This window comes from Uloborus diversus, chromosome 3 (assembly GCF_026930045.1).
Source record: "Uloborus diversus isolate 005 chromosome 3, Udiv.v.3.1, whole genome shotgun sequence".
Classification (NCBI taxonomy): Eukaryota; Metazoa; Arthropoda; class Arachnida; order Araneae; family Uloboridae; genus Uloborus; species Uloborus diversus.
Window position 1 is genome coordinate 192,904,552 of NC_072733.1, and position 23,087 is coordinate 192,927,638.

The 23,087-nt window shown below is 31.4% G+C and overlaps 1 protein-coding gene across 1 annotated transcript in view; it reads left to right on the top strand.

Moving 5' to 3' along the window:
* Positions 1–23,087, top strand: part of LOC129218482 (transmembrane protein 87A-like) — a 102,288-nt gene that overhangs the window by 27,263 nt on the left and 51,938 nt on the right. The window contains exons 3-4 of the mRNA XM_054852766.1: positions 10,608–10,702; positions 16,272–16,391. Of these exons, the coding sequence (XP_054708741.1) occupies positions 10,608–10,702; positions 16,272–16,391 (215 nt within the window). The remainder of the gene's footprint in view (positions 1–10,607; positions 10,703–16,271; positions 16,392–23,087) is intronic.

Consider the following 23,087-nt stretch of genomic DNA (forward strand, 5'->3'; position numbering starts at 1 on the left):
AGCAATAGGATCTAAAAGTTGACATAAAAGTTAAAATAGTTATAAACAATTCTCTCTGCTTAAAAGCGAAGTAAGAAAGTTAGATGTACCAAAAAGGCTTAGTTTCCGAGGTTTATGGTCCTCTATAAGACCAACTTCTATACTTGCTGCTTGAAAGGTCGGCAAGACCTTTAACTGTCAAAAGACTTTGGAAATATGTTGGACCAAGAAAATGTTCTAAATGAATTCTTACGTGACAAAATTAAGATTGGCTAATAGGATAAATATTGTAATTTGACTAAGAGTTGAGTCTTTTTCAATCCCAGAATGCCTTTCTCAACCTCTTGTACTCGTTTTCTTCTGAAAAATTACTTTTTTCACATGCCGCTACTTTTTTTTTTGGAAATTTCTTCCTGATATCATATTTGTGAGCAATATTCTTTTATTATATCATTTTAAATGTCTCAATACGATCATGAAGAATATTTCTCCAAATATTTTAATTTCTTTTTCTTCTTTGTCAATTTCTTTCCTATTGAATTTAATTTGTTCATCATTGTTTTAACTCTTGACTTTGCTTTACTCTTTAAGTTTAAAATTTGCTAAACTACATGTACTTGATTCATTAGCGGATGTTTTTATTTTGATTTTAGTATAAATAAAACACCTTAAAAGGTAGCCTAAAATGCATGCAAAATTACAACCTTTAGAAGCATGGACTAATATCCTCTATTTGTGCTACTTGAATTAAAACACTAATTTGCTCAAAGAGAATCTCAGTTATAATTCTTTTGGATAAATTTTGAGGCGTTAGCATTCTGTGACTGTAATTGGTTTGCAATGTTCAATGCTAAAAGTATGCTATATACCTTATCCTCTGCAGCATTAAGTACATGTAAAGGTTTCAGCGGTTCTCAAGCTGGCATTGTGATATTTACTTCTTTCACGTGTTCCCAAACCTCATCATTCAGTTCGAAGTGAACGGTCGTCCATTTTGCCATTGCGGATAGGGGACAGTCGGGTTGTTTTTAGGTATATAAAAACGAAACAGTACGAAACAAAAACCAGTAGCGAAGACAAACTATTGGTGTAAAAAATACTTTGAATACATATATGCATAAATTATAGCCTATGTCACTCAGTAAGAATGCACCTTTTATGCAGTGAAAGATTTTTTTAAATAGTTGCAGTGGTTCCGGAGATTACCTCGAACATATAAACACAAAAATCTGCTCTCTCTCTTTATAATATTAGTGTAGATGTCACTCTGTAAGAATGTGCCTTTCATACAAAGAAGGAATTTTTTGTATAGGTGCAGTGGTTCCGGAGATTACCCGGAACATAGTAACATACGAAATAAATACTCTCTCTTTATAATATTAATATAGATTTAAAAACCTTAAAGGATAGGCTGAAATGCATGAGAATTACATTTCAGAAGCACGAATTAATATCGTCTATCTGCACTACTTGGATTCAAGTACTAATTTACTTCAAGCGAATCTCAGTTATAATTTATTTAAATAAATTTTGATGCCTAGACATTCTTCGACTCTCAATGGTTTGCAATTTACAAAGCTAATAGAATGATATTTACCTTTTCCTCTGCATCCTCAAATGCATGTGAAGGTTTTGGGGGTTCTTATGCGGACATTGTAATATTATTTTCTTTCACGTGTTTCCATCCCTTGGCATTCAGCTCAGAGAGAACCTTCAACTCTTCTTGCTACTGCTGATATAAAATTTGGTTATGTAGCTTTATCGGTGGTTCCAAAAATCAACACTAATTTAAAAACTAACTTTTATTTAAAACTTAAAAGAGAATGAAGATAACGAGGCAGTGCTCGTTCTTGCCAGTATTATGAGGGCTGGTGGCTCCCTTCAACTGATGTAACATAACATCACACCAACATAAGCATAACATAACAACATAAACCAAAAGGTACAAGACAACTTGCTTAAATAGGTGAGGAATACGCCCTCTTACGGCAATTCGTAACACTCCCCACCTAAACTCTACTTAGAGTTTACAAACTTACCAGATAGGACATCTAATGTTTTCATCTACATAAATGATAAACATAACATTTCTTCTTGACTACCTTGTCAAAATATAAACAACAATTATTAACACAATACAGATTCAAATACACTTAAACAAACAATTTTAATATGCTTACTAAAATTTTTAAATTTTGTGCACAAACTTAAGTCTATTTGCTCAAGTGAGCTCTAAGTTGTAAATTAGTTGAACAGGTCTTCTGATAATTCCTGTTTTAGTTTTGATCGAACAAGAACGCACTTTGTTATCCCTGCCATGAAAAATTTCAGTAATTTTCCCTAAAGACCACATATTTCTTGGGTAACGATCATCTTCGATTAAAACGACATAATTAGGCTTAAATTCCTTATTTTTTGAAGTTTGCTGACACACATGAGCAGATCTTAACATTAATAGATAATTTTTTTGCCAGCGATTCCAAAAATGATTTAACACATTTTGCTGATGTTTAAATTTTTTAACTGTGGATTTTCTAGATCCTAATAAATCATCCTTTGAAATTCTCATTGGAGGGAGGGATAACAATCGCTTACCTACTAAAAAATGTGCAGGAGTGAGGGGAGAGGGTTTTGAGGGATCATCATATACGTAAGTAATGGGTCGAGAATTAATTATTGCTTCAATCTCAATAAACACAGTTTCAAGTTCATTGAGAGAGAGCGATGAGCGCCCAACAATTTTTCTTAAGCTTGTTTTAATTGTTCTTACCATTCTCTCCCAGAATCCTCCCCACCATGCACCTCTTTCTACAATATATTTCCATTTTATATTGTAATGTGAAAATAAATCTTTAACAGAAGGATGACCAAAGCATTTAAATACTTTTTTCAACTCTATATCTGCTCGTTTAAATGACTTTGCATTGTCAGAATAAATTGTATTACACAGTCCTCGTCGAGATATGAAGCGCCGGAAGGCCAGTAAAAATGATTCAGTGTTCATGGAAGGTACCAGTTCTAAGTGGATCGCTCGTGTAACTGCACACGTAAATAAAAGCAAATAATGTTTGTCATTATTTTCTCTGCAATAAAAGGGTCCTGCGTAATCGAGTCCAGTTACTGCAAAGGGTGGTGACTCAATTATTCTATCTGCAGGGAGTGGCGCTACAACCTGAGCCTCTGGACGCGCGTTGAATCTTTTACAAATCAAACACTTGTGAAGAACCGTTTTAATTCTTTGTCGTGCTTTAATGATCCAGAACTTTTCACCGAGATGTGTTAGTGTGGCATCTACTCCAGAATGAAATACTCTTTCGTGTGCATCCATTGTTAAAAGTTCCACGTATTTGCACTTTGATGGCAATATCAATTGGTGCTTTGCTGCTTCTTGACAATCTGTGAACTGTATTCACCCCTTTAAATGCAGAAGACCATTCTCATCAATTTCAGGATGCAACAAATATAGGCTGGAATTTTTGTCTATATTCTTTCCATCGGATAGGGTTTCAATTTCCTTTTTGAAGTGTTCCATTTGTGTGGTTTTACTCCAAAATATTTCGGCAGTCATAATTTCTTCTGCTGCAATTGATCCACACAACTTCTCAGATTTTTATTTGCAGTTATTGATGAATTTCATTATCCATGCGGTAATACGATACACTTTCTTCAGAGTGCCGAATTCATCTAAATCAAATAGTGAACTTTCAGATTGCTTGGGTTCACTATTAGCGGAAATTTGTAGGACGTTTCGCGATTTTCTCCTTTCAATGGACATCTCTCCCTCGTTGAACTCTGCTATTTTCTTTCGCCATAACTCTTCGGATTCGGTAAGCCAACTAGGTCCATTTCGCCACAGTGGACTAGAAGCCATTGTTTCAGCTTGTTCTCCTCTTGTTAACATATCTGCTGGATTATTTCTTGAATCGCAGTAGAAAAATTGATTTGGACTGCAAATTGCCTGAATTTATGCTACGCGATTGCTAACAAAGGGCTTCCACTCATTTGGAGATCTTCTTAGCCAGTGTAGTACTATTGTTGAATCGCTCCAACAATACAGATTTCGGTTAAGTTTGGAAAAATGCCTTTCAAATATTTTGCTAATCGAGCACCTATAAGTGCTCCCATTAGCTCACATCTTGGCAAGGATAAAGTTTTCAAAGGTGCAACTCTACCCTTGGCCATTATGAAGGAAGTTTTAATCTCCCTGTAACTATTAGTGTATCTAAAATAAGCAACCGCTCCAAATGCTCTAGGAGAGGCGTCGCAAAAAATGTGAATGCTCAGTTCCGTGCAATCAGCCTCACTGAAAAATTTCCTCGGGAAAGTCGGATTTTTTAAGAACTCAAGTTCTGAGCACCAATTATTCCACCTTCCTTTTAAAGCACTAGGAAGACTTTCATCCCAGTTTAGACCTAACAGCCAAATATCTTGTAACAATACCTTCATCCGCACAGTAAAAGGTTGAAGAAATCCCACTGGATCGAATATTTTAGCTACAGTTCTTAAAACTGTCCTTTTTGTGTCGTCTAGTTTGCTTTTCACAGATTCAATTACAGCAGTTAGCTCTAAATTGATAGAATCATTAATGGGATTCCAATTCATGCCTAAAAATTTTGATTTCTTACTCAAATTTTCGTCCTGTTTAATATTATCCCTGAGCCACAAAGCATTAAGTTCATTTGAATTCAATTTCAATTTTTTCAAATTCATTCCCGCGTCACAGAAAATATTTACTGCATCTACAGACAATTTGTATGCATCTTCTACCGTTTTGGCACCATAAAACAAATCATCTACATAAATTGATGAATTAAGCATTTCAAATACATCAGGGTTTTTATTTTTATATTTTTTAATATGATATTTAATAGTAGCGGCTAGTATAAATGGGCTAATACTGGTACCGAACGGCGTGCAGCACATACGCAAAATTTTGAACTGTTCGTTTGATTCCCCAAACCAGAGAAATCTCAAAAAATCCCAATCTTGTTTAGCTATCCCAATCATCAAAAACGCCTTTTCTAGGTCTTCACTAAATGCTATTTCATGTTCCCGAAACCTAAGAATAATATCAAGAACGGACGGATTCAAGTTAGGACCAATTTCTAAACACTCATTTAAGGATTTACAATTTTCAGATTTAGAAGATGCATCAAATACGATACGAACATTCGTCGTTTCGCTATTACGAATTACTGCTCTGTGGGGCATATAATAATCTTTATCTTTGATTTCATTAGCGCATTTCTCAACTATATTTTCGTTTAACTGCTGTTCTATTATTTCCTTATACTTAGCTAATATTTCTGGAGTTTTATCAAGTTTTTGTTTTAAAGTTTCAAAGCGTCTTTTAGTTACCTCAAAATTATTTTCGAGACCGTCAGTTGTGGTTTTCCAAAGTAATTTACATTCGTATCTCCCGTCTACAAATCGCAATTGTGTTTCGAAGCGATGAATTAAATCTTCGTCTTTTTCGAATATTTACTAGATTCTTCAATTATACCCATCCAATTCCCAAAATATTTTTAAATCATTTAAAAAAATTGCATTTCCTACCGATACATTTGAATGCTTCGAAAAGTTGGCTTGCTTTAAACATATTTCTGTCTAAACCCACTAAAAACCACCCAAATATAGAGTTAACGGCCTGAAGATCTCTATTTATGCGTTTTCTCGCTGTAAACACTACATCTCAAAATTTCTCGGCCCCAATTAATACCCCCAAATGTCCTAAATCGGAGACGTTATCTACAACATCGGCCGGCTTTAGTCCCAAGCACTGTATTTTTTCGAGCGAGCGTAAACTTGGACCCTTCACAGGACATGAGGAAATTGTGTCGGTTACCAAACATTCTAATCTTATTTTGTTTTTCAACTCCCTGTCGCAAAGTTCAATTATTACCGCAGGATATTTTTAACGATGTGTTTTTCCGCTCCGAATGCGAAAACTGAGTTTCTCAGTGTGTATGGGTTTCAAATTCAAAGATTTAACCAAAGTGTCTTTTATGAAAGAACGTTCACTACCCTGGTCCAAAATTGCACGCGTAGTTTTCGAGTCTGATTCTGTACAAATTACTACAGTACACGTTTGTAGCAATACAATTTTCGCGCTCAAAGCATTATTATAGTTCTGAGAAACAAAAGCGTTTGCATTTACGTTAGGAACTACAGATTCATTATTTGAATTAGAAGCGACTAAAGTATTTTCCGAAGTTTTAAGTTGCTCTAAAGATTTATTTGAGTTAGAACGTTCGTCACTATTTCCGAAACAAATCGATTCATGATGATTTTTCCCATTACATTTGAAACAAACACTCTTATCATTACAAACCCTACTCAAATGAAATTTCTTAAAGCATTTAAAACATCTGTTATCCGTTTTAAGCTGTTTTATTTTTTCCGTTGCACGAATGTTACACTTGTAGGAACTATGCGCATTTTGGCAGAAGATGCATACTTGATTTACGGAAGTATTCAATGCATTGGCTGTACAAATATCTCTATCGTACTTTATACTAACATTCTTTTGATTACTATAACCTTTAGAAATTGTCAAAGCTTTATTTTCATTACGTGCTGCTAAAGTAATTTCCTGCCATTCCACTTCTTTCTTTAAAAATAAAATGAATTCAGAAATTTCAATATCACCGTCCTCTCTCTGCTTATTAAATTGCAGTATTAAATCATGAGGTAGCTTTTTTTTGCAAAATAGGCATTAATAAGAGTCCGAAGGATTTAGATTCTACATTCATTGCCTTTAAATTTCTAAAAGTGATTTCAATTTCGTCATGAATTCTCCGTAGCGCTTGAACATTGGAAGAGCTCTTAACCTCTTCCAAATTAATTATTTTGTTCATAAAAGAGTTAATTATGATGTCTCTTTTGCCAAATCTATTTTTTAGCATTTCTTTACAATTATCATAGTTTTCGCTTGAAAGATCGAATCCAGACACAACATTAGCTGCCTGACCGATTAAAAGGGCTTTTAAATACGCAAATTTTTCGACTTCTGAAATTGTTTCATTTTTGTCTATTGTGCTTTCAAAGTTGTTCCAAAAACTTTGCCAATGTTTTGGATCTCCTGAGAACTATTCTATAACTAGCTTAGGTAATTTAACTGAACCTTGTCTAGAGTTTTCATTAATTCTAGCATTTGTACTTAGGTTGTTTGAAGAACTTAAATTTCGACTGCCTTTATTTTTATCTTCTAAATGACGCAATATTCTTTTAGAAAACTTTAGGCATTTAGCTTCGTATTCATAATTTAAAGTTACTTCTTTCTCTATTTGTTCGAGTTCAATAAATTCTAACATTTCGCTATCAAGCGCTGTCAATCCGTTAGACCTTGCAATTAAAAGTTCATAATCGTCACGTAATTCTGCTTCATCAATTTCACCTACATGTTTCAACTTTTGCTCAATTTGATTGACTAATTGAGTAGTTAACCTTCGCAAAACAGTTCTCTTTGCTGTAAGTTTTTGAAACTTATCGCTTTCCAATTCTTGGAATGAAGTCATTTTTTAAACTTATTTTCGTACAATAGAAACTTGAGATAAACTGAATAATGAAGTTTATGAGCCTACCTTAGTTTCTGTAGAAGCTTTAATTCACTGTACATTCTCTTCTACTCAAATTCATAGCAGCTCCATTCGTGGCCGTAATGCACTATATAAAATTTGGTTATGTAGCTTTATCGGTGGTTCCAAAAATCAACACTAATTTAAAAACTAACTTTTATTTAAAACTTAAAAGAGAATGAAGATAACGAGGCAGTGCTCGTTCTTGCCAGTATTATGAGGGCTGGCGGCTCCCTTCAACTGATGTAACATAACATCACACCAACATAAGCATAACATAACAGCATAAACCAAAAGATACAAGACAACTTTGCTTAAATAGGTGAGGAATACGCCCTCTTACGGCAATTCGTAACAGCTGATGCTGGACAATCGGTGTTTGTTTTTAGGTTTATAACAATAAAACGGTATGAAACATAAACTGGTGACGAAGACAATTTATTGGTTTAAAAAATTAGTATAAGTACAAATATGCATAATTTATAACCTATGTCAGTTCAGTAAGAATGCACCTTTCATATAGTGAAATAATTTTTCAAATATTTGCAATGGTTCCAAAAATTACCTTGAACATATAAACATGCAAAAATCCGCCCTCTCTCTTTATAATATTAGTATAGATATACTCAGAAATGCTCTCTTAAAATCTTCTCAAGAATTAGACTACTACAGGGTGGCGACAGATCAGGGAGATCAGGGAAAAGTCAGGGAACTTTATTAATCAGGGAAAAGTCAGGGAAATATCAGGGAATTTTGAAAAAATTACAAAAAATCAGGGAAAATTGATTTTTATGAAGAAAAAAAAATTGTTTGCTTTACAAAATTAAGTACTCTAATTCCCTACACATTTTCCGCCAATTATGTGTTCAAAAAAAAAAGTAAAATTAATGAGGTGCGATTATACACCGCCGCATATTTGTGCATCTTTTTTCCTCAACGTCAAAATATTGAATCTTACTTATTAAACCACAGGATGAAGATTGCTTCTGTGTCTGTTAGGTTGTTTATTTTACCTAGGGTGAAATTTCCTTTCACGCTTTCAATGCTACGTAAAATAAACAACCATACAGGCAAAGAGGAAGAAAGGTCTTAGCTCCTTTGTCTTTATTCCATTGTCTCGAAGTAATTAGCATACTGTAATCACGATTTCAAGAAGAAATCTTTGGTTTTTGAATTTAATACTGATAAAAGCTTAAAAGTTATTACTTCTTTACGTTTTTAATTTAATTGCTAAACTTGAACTTTCAATTAAAAAAAACTTTGTTTTTTTCCGTTATACTATTTGTTGTCACCGCAGATTATAAAGATTTTCTTTCTTCAGACTTAAGTGATCCTTTTATTTTATAACCAAGTTGTATTTATTCTTCTTTTATATATTTTAAAATTAACTAATCGCTTTTTTTTTTTTTGCATTTCAAAGTTGTTTGTTACAAAAGCAATCTAAGAATTTTTTCGATACATACTGAAATCATTTGAAATAGAGTTAACTTGTGTTTACTTAAGTAAATATTTTTATTTGTTTACTGTTAAAATGCTGTACTCATTCATTAAAACCTATGTTCTTGATTAGAGAAAAGCTCTTTATGAATGGATGTCAAATGGTTTCATCTATTTTGCATAAATATGTCAATTAGTTATATAACAATAACTACATTACTTTTATTCTTTCACTGTTACTTGTTATTCTTGCAACAATTATTATACTGTTTGAAAATTTAGTTCAAAATAATTTCAATTACTTTTTTTTTTAATTTTCTATAATCTTTCCATGAAGAAAAATTTAATATACTGTTTTGTAGGGTTTTTTTCCCCAAAAAATTGACTTGATATATTTTTTTAAATTATTTTATAAAAAAAGTAGCATCTTTTTACTAGATATCTTTAATTCAACAACTTTACACAACTTAAAACGTTTAAAATACTGCATTTTGTACAAACATACAATGGATTTCAAGTATAGCAAAGAAAGAAAACCAGTTTCCTTGGTAACGTAAATCAGGGAAATTTGGTGAACTTAATCAGGGAAATCAGGGAAAAGTCAGGGAACTTTTTTTGACAGTTCCTGTCGCCACCCTGTACTAAACTATGGTTAAAAATTGATGTAATCAAAAGGACAAAAAAATTCCTTTTATTTTTAGTTTCTTCACTCAAGTTGTTCCATACAATGCAACAAATTTTCTTCTTTTATCTAGTTTGCCCTTGACAGGAGGAGCATTAATTTATGAGATAAAAAAAAATCTTTTAAAATGTAATTTTTACTAATTTAATTTCTTTTCTTGTTTTTAATATTTTCCAATAGTTAAGACTTAAGTATTGGTTATAAAACTCTGCACAATGTAAAAAGTAATGTAGAAAATTAACTAAAATCAACAATTGAAAGTTTATTTTATAGCTGCTAAAAACTCACCTGTAAATGATTTTGGGAGCCCATTTTATATTTTTTTTAAAAAGTTTCTAATGAAAATTAAAGTAAATTCTTTTTATCCACATTGTGCACAATGAATAGTTGAAACAGAAAAAATAAAAATAATTGATTCATGCTGCAGATGCAGAAAGATTGCAAAACATATGCATATGTCCATCAATGACACATTTTTTATTGCCGCTTCTTTAACTACCTTTACTACTTAACTACTACTTTACTTACTACTTTAACTACCATTTGGGTGGGGGGGGGGGGATAAATCTTCACATGCAAAAGCTAACTCCATATTTGTCTATTTTTGGAACTTTGAAAATTATTTCCAGGTATTTGGATTTATGTGTCATCATTCAATTTTCAGGAGTGAGAATATTTTTAAAATTTTATATGCTCTTGTTTATGAAGTCTTGTTTCAAAAATTAAATGAGCGCAAAAGTGAATAAAAGTTGGGAGCTCTGGAGCTATGTACATTAACTTATAAAGGACATTATTTCTATTTGTTTTATGTATTTGATATTATTATTAGCTGCATAATTAATACAGATTTTGTATACCTGTCTGCTATTAATGTATTACTTCGTAATTAGTGTTCTAACCTTATTCTTTGGTTTTATTTCTTTTATTTATAGTGAATTGTGATTCTGAAGTAGTGCATAAGATAGAAATTCAGTGGGTTATAAGGCAGACTTCTTGTTTTGAGGATTATATAGATTCAGATATAGCTGTAAGTACAGGAAGTTTATTCTTCTGGTTTTGTATCATTAATTTTTTTATAGCATTTGACTTCATATGGTAGTTTGTTCTTTGGTTATATTGTTTTTTTAAGTATCATTTATTACTGTCTTTTATTTGAAATCTTGAATGACTTGCAAAAGAGAGAGAGAGAGAGAGAGAGAGAGTAAGGGAGGCAAAGATTGTATTCATGTATAATTTTTCTCAAATATTTGTGATTTAAAGATATCTTCAATCCTGCGTTCGTTAATCTGTTGACTCAGAACCGTATGCCTTTCAAACTTTACTAAAACTACATAAGAACAAGTTTTGATAAATTTTGCAATTAATAGCCAAATACACTCTGAAGCATTTAATCTGGATACCTGAAAAACTCGGGTGATTTTTTTTTTTAATTTGAGTTCTGCTCTCCCTGGTTTTCCTTATAGTTAAAAAAAATTCATTGTGCTTCTTATCAGGGAACCACTCAAATAGTGTAATAATGAATAAAAAGAAACATAGTGAATCAGTAGGAATTGAAAGAGCGTATTAAAACATCTTTTCGATGCAAAAATTATTTGCTCTCTTCATCCCATTATCGAGATATAAGGACTTATCGAGATATAAGAAGTCTGCTGAAATTTTAAGAAAAATGTCAAATTTAAAGCCTTAGCAAGAAATTGAAAATACCATGGAATTTATCCGTCTGCATGTGGCAGGACATCCATATACAAAGTGTGAAAGATGTCTTCTATTACTTACCAAAGCTTGCTAAATTTGGCAACTTTTCTCACAATTTTGAGCCTTTTAGGACCTCTTACTTCAATTTTGGGGACACAAAAAGAAATAATTTATGCATCCAAAACCATTTTTACTATGCTCTTTTAATTGTTATTTATTTATATTTTCCCATTATTTTACTATCGTATGATTTCCTGGTTTGATTTGAGTAAGTTTGTGGTACCATTACTGTATTCTTCATTTCATCGCCTTTAGCGAAGAAGCATCTTACCATGGAACTGTATATATTACAACGTTGCGAGCTTAACTTCTGTTTGGACGAGAAGACAAGAAGTTGATGCTATGTAAAAACGCTGAATTAAACTGGAATAAATGTTGTTACAGTCCACACTATTTGGCTCATTCCATGCTATTCTCTGCTCCACAGAATATCTAGGTTGCATTTCTTTATATGTTCCCACCAATATCAAAATTTAAGATAGAGGAATATTGAAAGAAATATCTGTAACAAATTACATTCTTTTTAGCTATTAATTCTCCTCTAAAAATATCATGTTAGAAATTTGTCCCGAGAAAATCTCTCTTATACATCTATTTTAGAATTACAAATAAATAAGTAAGTAAGTAAATAAATAAATAATGCATGAAACATGATATACAGGGTGATTATAATTAAAGTTCCACTTTCAAAACGCTGTAAAAATAAAACCACTGGTCAGAATGACCTCAAATTTCAACGGAATATTATCGAAGAAGGGGGAAAACGTATGAGAAAAAAAATAAATAGTTAAAATTTTTAGCCATAGATGGCGCTGCAAGTGTCAGAATATGTAAATCAAAACACCTGTCATGCTCCCGACTCATTGAAGTTGTTATAAAAACGCCAAATACACGTTTTTTTAATCATTCCGCATCTGAGAAGTTCACCATCGCAATGAAAGACCTGGCCGTCCCGATCACCTGATCTTAACCCGTGCGACTTCTGGATATGGGGCTATCAGAAAGCTGTTGTGCTCAGTGCTCCGATTGCAAACTTTGCTGAGCTAAAGGCATGCATTGCGCAACACATTCTAAACGTGACCCCGGAAAAACTTCAATCAGTTGTGGAACATGCTGTTTCTCGATTTCAACTTGTTACAGAAAATGGGGAACATTATATTGAATATATTTGCACCAGTCTCACGAAAATTAAAGACCTATTTCATTTTAACTGATGCTTTTTATGTGGTTTTTGGCCTCAGGACAATTAAAAACCGATTTTTCCCATCCGATGTGATTTGACCTGTCCGTGTTGGATGGGCTTACTTAACTAACAGTATCACACCAATAGCCTTTTTCACGCTGAGTAGTACAGTGTTTTAATGTATAGTTTACACATTAGGTAATATTTTATGATTTATTTGTCATTTGTAGTCAACCACTATTAAATTATGATGCTTACAGCACCATCTATTGCTAAAAATTCCAACTATTTATTTTTCTTCTGTCATCAAGTTCCCCCCTTCTTCGATAATATTCCGTTGAAGTTTGACGTCATTCTGACCAGTGGTTTTAATTTTACAGCGTTTTGAAAGTGGAACTTTAATTATAATCACCCTGTATTTTCTAAGTACTGTTGCATATTTGCACACTTAATTATTCAGAAGTGTTTTTTTTTTTTTTTGAAATTTAATTTTCAGAATAAAAAAATTGAAGCATGTAAATTTAAAGAGTTACGCATGTTATTCAGGAAATGACAAAGCAATTTTCAACATTTTTGCATACTTTATTTTAACAACCTAACTGTGGTTAACATATCTAAAAATTATTTTGATTCTTTTACTTGGATTAAAAAACGAGAAAAATCAATTCATTCAATATGAATTTGAAAATCAGAGGAAACATTTGCATGCTGTTAACAAATAGTGTGTAACAATTTAAAGCTTGTCGTTTGGAAAATCAAACATAGTCTTTTGCAGAAAATGGGTCCTCAAAATTATATTTTGAACACAACTGAATTGTGCATTGTATCATTATTTAATGCTGAAAATAATTATAGTATGTGTCTGAGGTCAAATGAATGATTTGCAATCTACTGTATGGAATATTTTAAAGGATCATAAAAGAATCAGCTAAATAAAAATTTCCCAAAGTAAAGGTGATGGAAAGCTTGGATAAACTGTCGGAGGAAAGCAAACTATAGCAAATGGTCTGAAATAATTGCTTTAACCCTTTCCGGCGTGGTGGTCACAAAAAAGGACACCAATTTTAAAAATTTCTTTAAAAAAAAGTTTTTTCTTTAAAACTCCAAAAATCGCTGCATTAGTTGCTTCTATTTCTCTTTAATGCACACAGATGGCAGCACTATTAAATATGACTCCTTTTGTTGGCTTAATTTCTTATTTAAAATACCTCGATTTTCAAGCTCAAATACAATATTTTTTTCAAGATTTTAAAATTTACACTATAAACTAAATTAGTCAACCATTTTCCCTCAGGAATCCTGAGCTAATCAATCATAATTTTGCAAAAGATTCGAGTTCATTTTTGAATGCATAAACAAAGTTTCTTTCCAGGTGTCCCCAAATGTGGACACCGCCCGTCTAGAGCATTGATCTCACTGTTGTGGGTGAAAGATGTAATTTGATACATTTCAGAAAAGGAGGACCAAACGAATAGTTTACAATGGGCTTTTGTATATTTATTTTGGGTTCTTGACCCAGAACAGGTGAATTTGAAGGTCCATGACTGCACACATTTGAGATCTGCTTTTCCTACCAGACAGTTGTATACTTTTTTTATTATCAGCTTTGATATTATTTTTTCTGTAAATGGTATTATACAGTCGTATTTTTTCATTTAATATTTTATAGCACAAAAGGAATGCACATAAAGCAAGAACAATGTGCCAAAAATATTTTTAACATTTTAAGTTGCTTATTTAGATAATTTTATATAATCTATATGAACTTTCTTGAATATTACTTCATCTTTATCTTGGAATTTTTATAGTAAAAATATTGAATTTTGTGTTCTAAATATTTTTAATGGCATAAATTATTGAAATAATTAGTAAAAATGCTTAAGAGCTTAAAATATTTGAAATTACTCCAATTGTCATACGAGGTAAACATAACCACTTCAGAAAACAATTTCTGCTCTAGGAGGGCGGTGGTCACAATAGGGGACACCACCCCCAGCTGGAGGGGGTGAATTTAAAAAAATTTTGACTGTAAAATCTATGTCCAGATAACCAATTTATCCCATCCATTGTGTTTTTTAATTATATTTCTAAAATTTTAATGACCCGAGCCTGTAAGGGTTAGAACTTTCTTTCATTAATAAATGTTGGAAAATTTGATGATGTCACATTAAAGTCAACTGCACATATACAAGTGCATAAACTTGAGTTTCTATCGCTGTCCCCAAAGTAAAACTAAAGATGAACTGGAAGCGGAGACATGCACAGCTCTCCTGGTGCAAAGAAGCTCGTCGGAGGACAACAAGATTGGGGAACTTTTATTTAGTTATAAATTTATGTTTTAAATATCTGTTGACAAAGGACGTGTTCGGGTTTGGCATTTAGAAATTTGAGAAATGTGTGTAAGATGCTTCGTCAAATGTGTGACATTTTTTATGGTATGGGGGACATGAGTGCTGCTATAACATGACAATTATGTATCTCAAAACGATGTGTATACTCCTCAGTGTTTCAATATATACAGGTGTAGTACATGATAACCTCCTCTGAAGATTTCTCGAGTGACACATTTATCTTATAACAATATTCCACTTTGTGTCACACCTTTAAATGGGCTCGGACATGACTAACAGAAAGAAGGATTTAAAAAATTAAATTGACCAAATAACTCTCCTGATCTCAATCATATTAAATTTTTTACATTGCAAAAAAAAAAAAGTTTGGGCCTTCGTTCAAATCAACAAATTTGGGTTTGAACTCATTGCTGCATATAAGACTGCATGGAACAGTATCAGCAGTGATGAATATAAACAGCTGGTGGAATTAATGCCTGAAAGGATTTAAACTGGGATTCTAGGTGAAGGTGACGTGACAAAGTACTCATATTTTTAATTTTATTTTTTAATTTTTATTTTCTGTTTAATATTCCAATTTTTTGACTCAATGTAAAACCATCGCCACTATAGAATATTGAATTATTCAGTTTAAAATTTATTTAAATTAAGTATATCACTCATTTGGAAGAAAAATGCCACAATACAAAATTTTTGTTTTGTTTTCTTTTTTTTTTTTCTTTTTTTTTTTCGCTTAAAGGCTTTCAAAGGATGTTATCTTCTTTGAAAAATGATGGCAGATTTTTTGTTCTAATATTAACCACTGGAGAGCACAGCAAACTTATCTTTCTCAATGCAAATTGCCTGAAGAGTTCAACTTCAAACTCTTCTCCTGTAAAATTTCATTTTTTCGTATCGTGGCACTCTTTTTCCAAGTGAGCAATATGTATAAAACGCTATAAAGCCTAAGAAGAGTTACGAGATCATATGAATCCCTAATACTTTTATTTTGTTGTATCAAACATTTTCGTAAAACATTAAAAATATTCTTATTATTTTGAATTTGGGTTGTATAATTGAATTGGGTTATGTATTTAAAATCTCAGCAAATACCTCAAACGTTTTTTAACTGCAAAGAATTGCAGCAAATTTTTATTGTTAAAAAAGTAGAAATTCCCTTTCAGGTTTATTATTTTTAACCGAAAAATAATCATGATTATATTTGCATAGTTTTTGCAGTTAGTTTGATACATATTCACACACATATTCTAATAGAGTGTATACTGTATTCGTTTTGCTTGGTGTGATTTGAATTTTTTGAATTTCAGAATCAAAAGATATTGTTGCAGTATTTTACGTGTCCAATGACTACAAATTATTTTCCTAAAATTCGATTTTTTGGTTCCAAAGCAGTTGTTGTTGATTGTTCAAACAGAATAAACCTAGAAGTAAGTTATTTAAAGTTATCAACTTCTAAAATGTGATTTGCTTTTTATGCTACTCACCTTTTTAGGCCAAGAGTGCCACCATCAGTGGCTGCTTCCATCAATTTGGCGGCTGTATAAAAATTATTTTAACCTGAAATTTTATATCTCAGTGAATCAATCAATTTAATATCGATCAAATCTATTTCTACAGCTATCTGTCTGTCAATGCATGTTTCTATCTGTATCTGTCTCAATGTTTTTCAATTCCTGAGTCATTAAACGTCAACTAACTTAATTTTTCAAATTGTCCCCGCGCGACTGCCCCTGATTTTGATAAAACTTTACAGAAGTGTACACATGCCATTAAAACTAATATATGCTTTTGAAATTTACATTTTAGGTTTGCATAGATTCTGAATAAAACTCATTCAAAAGCTCTTACTTTATAATTCTATTGACAAAATACTAAAAATTTCACTAATTTTTTAAGAACAGAAGCAAAAGTTGAGAAATGTAATATTTCCTGATGCTTGAATTTCGGCAATTGCAACAACCTCAAATAAGAACTTTTACAATATCTGTTTTTAATGGGTTACGGTTGCATTGCTTAAATATTAATTCTCAAAAAGATTTTGTCATTCAAATTGACTATCAAAATCATCCAAATCAAAAATAACCGGTTTTCAATGCACTGTGCTCAACTTGCCACCATTAATTTTCTTTCTGTTAGCACCATTGGAATGAACAGATTTTTTTCGTATCAGAATATGTTTTGTTTATGGTGATGTCCTTTCAGGCAAGAAAAAAAAAAGAGCATCTAAATTATCGAAAAAAAATTCACCGAAGATTTTTCTTAAGAATTTGCATGTGCACGACACAAAAGGTAATGAGATGAAACTAACAAAAGCACTAGAATGTTTAAAAAATGAAAAGTACGTTAAGGTCCCAAAATTTCAGGATTTTAGTATTGTAAAATTTTCAGCAAGCTCATCCTAAACAACATGGCAATTTATTAAGACAGACAGTATTTCAGTCCCACTTTTAAGTTGAAATCTGAAAGAGCACTCAAAAAAGAAAACATATTCTAATAGGAAAAACGTTCTTTCTAATGGTGCTAACAAAAAGAAAATTGATGGTGACAAATTTGATCTACAGAGCATTGAAAGGAGGCTTTTTTTGATGTGGAGGATTTTAAAAGCTATTTTTGTGATGACAATATCTTGTACAGAATAGATATTTGAGCTCTGCAGCTATGCAGTGGAGTTGCAACTTACGTGAGGGATGTGTTCCAAGACCCCTGGCGTAAGTCAAAATTTTGCGATGTGAGAAAAGGTATGTGAATGACGTTTTGGTAAACATGCAAAATTATTTAGACACTTGTTAAAACCCCTCAAAAATTATTTCTTAAGTATATGTCAGCATTTCTTACATAAAAAACTGGATTTTTACTGTATTAAAAAAACACATGCCTTATTCAACAACATTTGTGACTGTTACACATCACAAAATTAATGATCAGTGGCAGAGAGAGAGACTCAAAGTACAGTACTGAATGTACAGTATGCAATAATAACTGAAACGCAGCACTTTGACACTACTGAACAGTTGATACGGCAATAAATTATAACTATGAAATAAAATGGAGATGATGATGATTGGTGCTGTGCAGATGATCAGATTGTTATCAGTGTTTTCTAATTGTGGGTTTTCACTTTAACTTTAATTGTAAGAAAACTGTCGATTCCCTAGCTTTAAATGAAGCAACATTGCTTAGGTGTCATTATATTTCTCCAATGTTCATGTTGTCACCTCAGAGCAACAGTAAGACATCTAATTCCAGGAATAACAGTAAGACATCTAATTCCAGGAATAACAGTAAGATAGCCTACTGTTGCTTTGAAGAAAATGTACTAATTATTAGTAAACACTAACAAAGCAATGTTTGGTATGGTGCGGGAACTTTCCCTTTCAGTGATGCAAAAGGGGTGAAAGTCCATTCACAAAACCAATATTTAGTCCCTAATAACGCATTTCAAATAAGGTTTGAAACTTCAGTTCCCGAAGAAATCCTTGTAATAAGAGCATAACAATTATCAAATAACTTCAGTGGTCCTTTTTAAAATCCCTTTCAGAATTTATCAACTAGTTCTAAAAAACCTGTTTGCAGAGTAAAGAAAACTTCTTTAACAATGACAACAGATCTTTCAAAAACCACATCAGAATAGAGACAACAGTCCAAATAAAATTCCCCCCAATAAGAACAATGTTCCTGAAAAGTCACTTTTGAAATAAAGACATTAGTCTCTTAAAATCCTGATCATTTTTAAGACCTCCAAAAAACTCCAACTACATAAAAAATATTGAAAAATATTAAAAATCTCTATTAAAATTTTGAAATAAAATAGCATCTTTAGCATTTTTGTTTGCTGCAGATTTCTTTTTTCCAGTTTTGAATAAGGAAAGAAAAATCAAAAGAAAAAATTATTAACTATAGTACAGGTATAGGCTCAGAAATGTGTACTTAAACAATTCTTGGAATTTTATTTGTTTATCGTGTAGGCAAAATGGCAGCAGTTGAAATTGAAATCATTATATGCTTTAAAGTAGCACTTTTTTTTTCTTTTTTCATTTTTATGCAAAAAAGAGCTTGCAACTAAGAAGCATAAAGAAATAAAAAAATGGGAGTTAATATTTATTCACATTAAGTTATTACTCCAATTCTAATTAACTTAGTTTCATTTTATTGTGCAAAAAAATCTATTCTTCCAATTGGTATCAAAATTTTAGCTATGCAATTATTTTTTACCCTCAAATTAAACCCTTAAAATAATATTAATTGTTTTTTTAGTTATTATGTTTGTTAATTAAAATCCTACAAAGATGAGATAATGCAATATAAATACAAAAATAAGATTAGTTGTTTTAAACTGCTTTGGTACCTGTCTTGACCAGGGTTGTTATTTTGTCCACGTTTTTGTTAAAAGTCTGTCACAAAAAAGGAAATGAATGATATTTAACAAAATGGACAAAATGAAAATAAATCCATTTTCCATGTGCTTGATATGTACAAATCGTTTGTAATTATATTGTGATAATTATTAATAATGAACTAGTTTAGTATTAATCATATATATAACTAAAATGAAATTTATAAGAAAGTGGTAATTGCACTTTGGTACAACTAGTTTTTGGTAACTTTTAAAAGAAAAAGCAATCAAAGTTAACAAAATGAATATGCAATTAAACATAGTTGCATTACAATATTACATAAAAAAAATAAAGGATTAATTTCTCATGGTATAAATCTTAGAAAATAAATAACATTAACAATTTTATTAATTAAAGGCAAATGCTCTCACATTAGTTTTTATGAATCATATTTTAAACCCATTGTACTGTATAAAAATAGAAAATACTTGTATCCTTGTGTTTTTAATGAGCTGAAATAGTTGTTAGAATTTTAAACATATAGTTAAATTTTTTAAAACTTAATAGTTGCTTTAAAACAACCTAGGATACCCAGGGTCGTATTGAAGTATGAACACATGGGGCGCAGGCCCAAAGCACCAAAATTCAGGGAGTACCAAGTCTATAAATAGAGTTTATTTAATCAAAAATTTAGTAGTTTCATTTTGCACAAAAGCAAGATGTCATTATTAAATCTAGAAAAGGGATTAAATTTTTAATCTCTCTCAAATTCCAAAATCACTGCTACTCCAGGCCAAACATTATATTTACAAGTATTATTGCATTCAAATGTTATACATTCAATGCTTTTAATATTTAAGTCATTGCAACCAGGCAAAATTTAACAACACTTCATATTATAATCCGGGATGCACATCGTATGGCTCGTGGACCAAAGGTGGGCCCGCGAAGCCTGTTGAGTAGACCTGTGCAAATTCTTTATGGAATGAAAAAGAAAACAAGAAATTGAAACATTTTTTTCAAACCAATTTACGAAATATTTAATAATTTATTGTTCTAGTTTCCGATTTTGAGGTTCAATAAAGATCGATTTTACTCCCATTTATAACATTCACTTTCCCAAAAATAGAGCTAGTATAACATTAACAAAAATAATGTAGTAAAAATGATACCCTCACCAAAACTAAAATTGGTTAATGAAATAGAATGTTGAACAGATTAATAGACATCTTATAACATTTCCGTAGCCTTTGAACCCATTTTCGCCCGTTTTTTGTTTACACAGGTAGAATAAGCTTAGCTAATTTTGGTGCATTGCAAGTAATTTTGTAGCAATCTTTAAGCGTCTGTCTCTGATTAGTCATTTTTCTGATTATTTTCTAAATTGTGCACTGTACAAAGCCTACAGAGTTAAATGCAAGGGTATTTTGTGTTCCTTTTGCATTTTTTAAGCGCCCCCCCCCCCCCAGTTAGAAACGGAAACATAGTTCTGTTTGAAATTTAATAGTGAAGTTCTCTGCTGTTCTACTGTAAAATATTCTTTCATTCCTTTTTGCTGAGTTTGTTTTATACTTAAATCCGACTTGTATAACAAATGTAAAAAAACTCATGAACATAACTAAAAACAAACCTTAGATGCATTTGTGCTTCCAACAAAAATTAACTTGCACTGTTTTTTTTTTTTTTTTTGTAAGTACTAGAATATTGGTTTTAAAAAAATCACAAAAATAAAATGCTGATAAATTTTACAAAATTGTCAGTAAGATAAAAATCTTGGATTGGCCCCTTTATTTCTTTGTTGCTGGAAAAACTTGCCTCTCGGAATGCAGCTGCTTATGCCGCTGTTTTTGACAGCTTATACATCTGGAAGCCTTTTTTGTTTTGCAGCTTACTACAACTACATTTTTGAAGTTCAGTGAACTCTCAATAACTCGAAGTCTTATAACTCAAATATTCCCTTATCTCAAAGTTTTCATTGGGTCCCAAAGTTATTAGTGTTTTTCAATGCTAAGTTGTCTTTATATCTCGAAGGTAACAACTTTTAAGTCAAAGCTGTTATAAAAGTTTTGTTTTCACTTCATGCAGAAAAATCCCGCCAAAAAAAAAATTTTTTTTTCCCTTTTACACAGTGTTTGCTTTATAAGTTTTTTGCACATCTACAAGACGAGCATTAACACCATATTCTTTTTCTTCAGAAGTTGATGAGGAATCAGTATAGTATTGCCAGCTTTCATGAAAAGTAACCAATTAATCTACATTTTACTGTGTCTAGCGATCTAAAACTTTATTGAGTAGCAGCTGGCTATTTTTGGGCAACTTTAATTTTTGTCAAAATTTAAAAAAATAGCCTTTTTTTCTGGACGACATTAAAAAATTGTAATTTTAATGACAAAATAATGTTTGAAAGTAACATGATCAAGAGAAAGTGGGCGACTTAGTATTATCTCGGGCTATTTTCTTAACATTATGGGTTTTTTACTAAATATGGCAACCCTGCTTGGCCATTTCCAGTCTATACTTCAGAATAGAGATTTGGCTGTGCAGTGTTTACTTAGAAAACGAAATTGAATACCTCAGCTTGAAACCAAAAGTCCATTTATTAACAAACTGAATGACTTAAGTTCAATAAAGAAAAAAAATGTAAGCAGACAAAGATAACTTCCTCTTTTCATGTAAGTATGTTAATAAAATTTATTCTTTGATAATGTTTTTGTACTGTACTAATAACTCTTTTATTCTAAACTATAATTCTTATAGTCTGTCTACCAAACACAATTTCTGAGTTAAAAAAAAAGGCATTATTCTTGGAAAGGCTGGTAGAGGAACTTCCGATAACTCGAAGCTTTTAGCCGATCCCTTGCGACTTTGAGTTACCAAGAGTTGACTGTACTGCAAATTTTAATAAAAATTTAGCTCAACTTTATATATGATATCCATGAATTATTGTGCATTCTCGGATATTTAAATTTTAACGAAATATTTTGATTACTTTTAGTTAAGTATGCTTCGTTAAAATAATAATGAGAAGTATATTAAGTTATACCTGCTACTTTTTAATTAAGTTGATTTTTATGTGAGCCATTTTCACACACACACACATTTATTGATTTTTTTTGCCATTATCTCTGCATGAGTTCAGAAATTATCCGTATTATCTCTAAATGCATTGCTAAATATGCCATGCATGCATTTTTATGATTCTGCCACAATAAACGCAACAAAATGCAGTATTTTTTTGTTGCATGTGTTCAAAAGATAGCAATTTATATCCTTCATAATTTGATAGGCCAACTTGGAAAAAAAGGTATGTAAAGGATTGTTCACAAACATTCTGTTTTTAACATTAATCATATTGAACAGTTGCAAGCACGTGCCAATTTGCGAACAATTCCTACCAATTTTTGATGCATCTGAGAATGAGAAAATACAGTTCATTAAATCAGTGATACCTTTCTAAATTTTTAAGATAGTCAACTTTTTTTTTTTTTTTTTGTATTTTTAAACTTTGCCCATACTCCTGCCTGAAGAATTATGAATGTTATAAATTTCTATGTTTCATTTATGCACAGTGAAACATTTCTTGCTTTCAATGTTCATATCTTATAAAATTTTTCACATTTCAATATCAAATTTTAGTATATCTCTCTTGTATGCAGTCATTTTCTTAAAGTTCAGTAATGTTCGACAGTAAACTCTGCATATTATGATCCTAAAACATGCAAACAAAAGATGTTTTAAAAAGAAATGCTTATGTTTTTATAAGCATAAGTGTTACTTCAGTGAAAATCT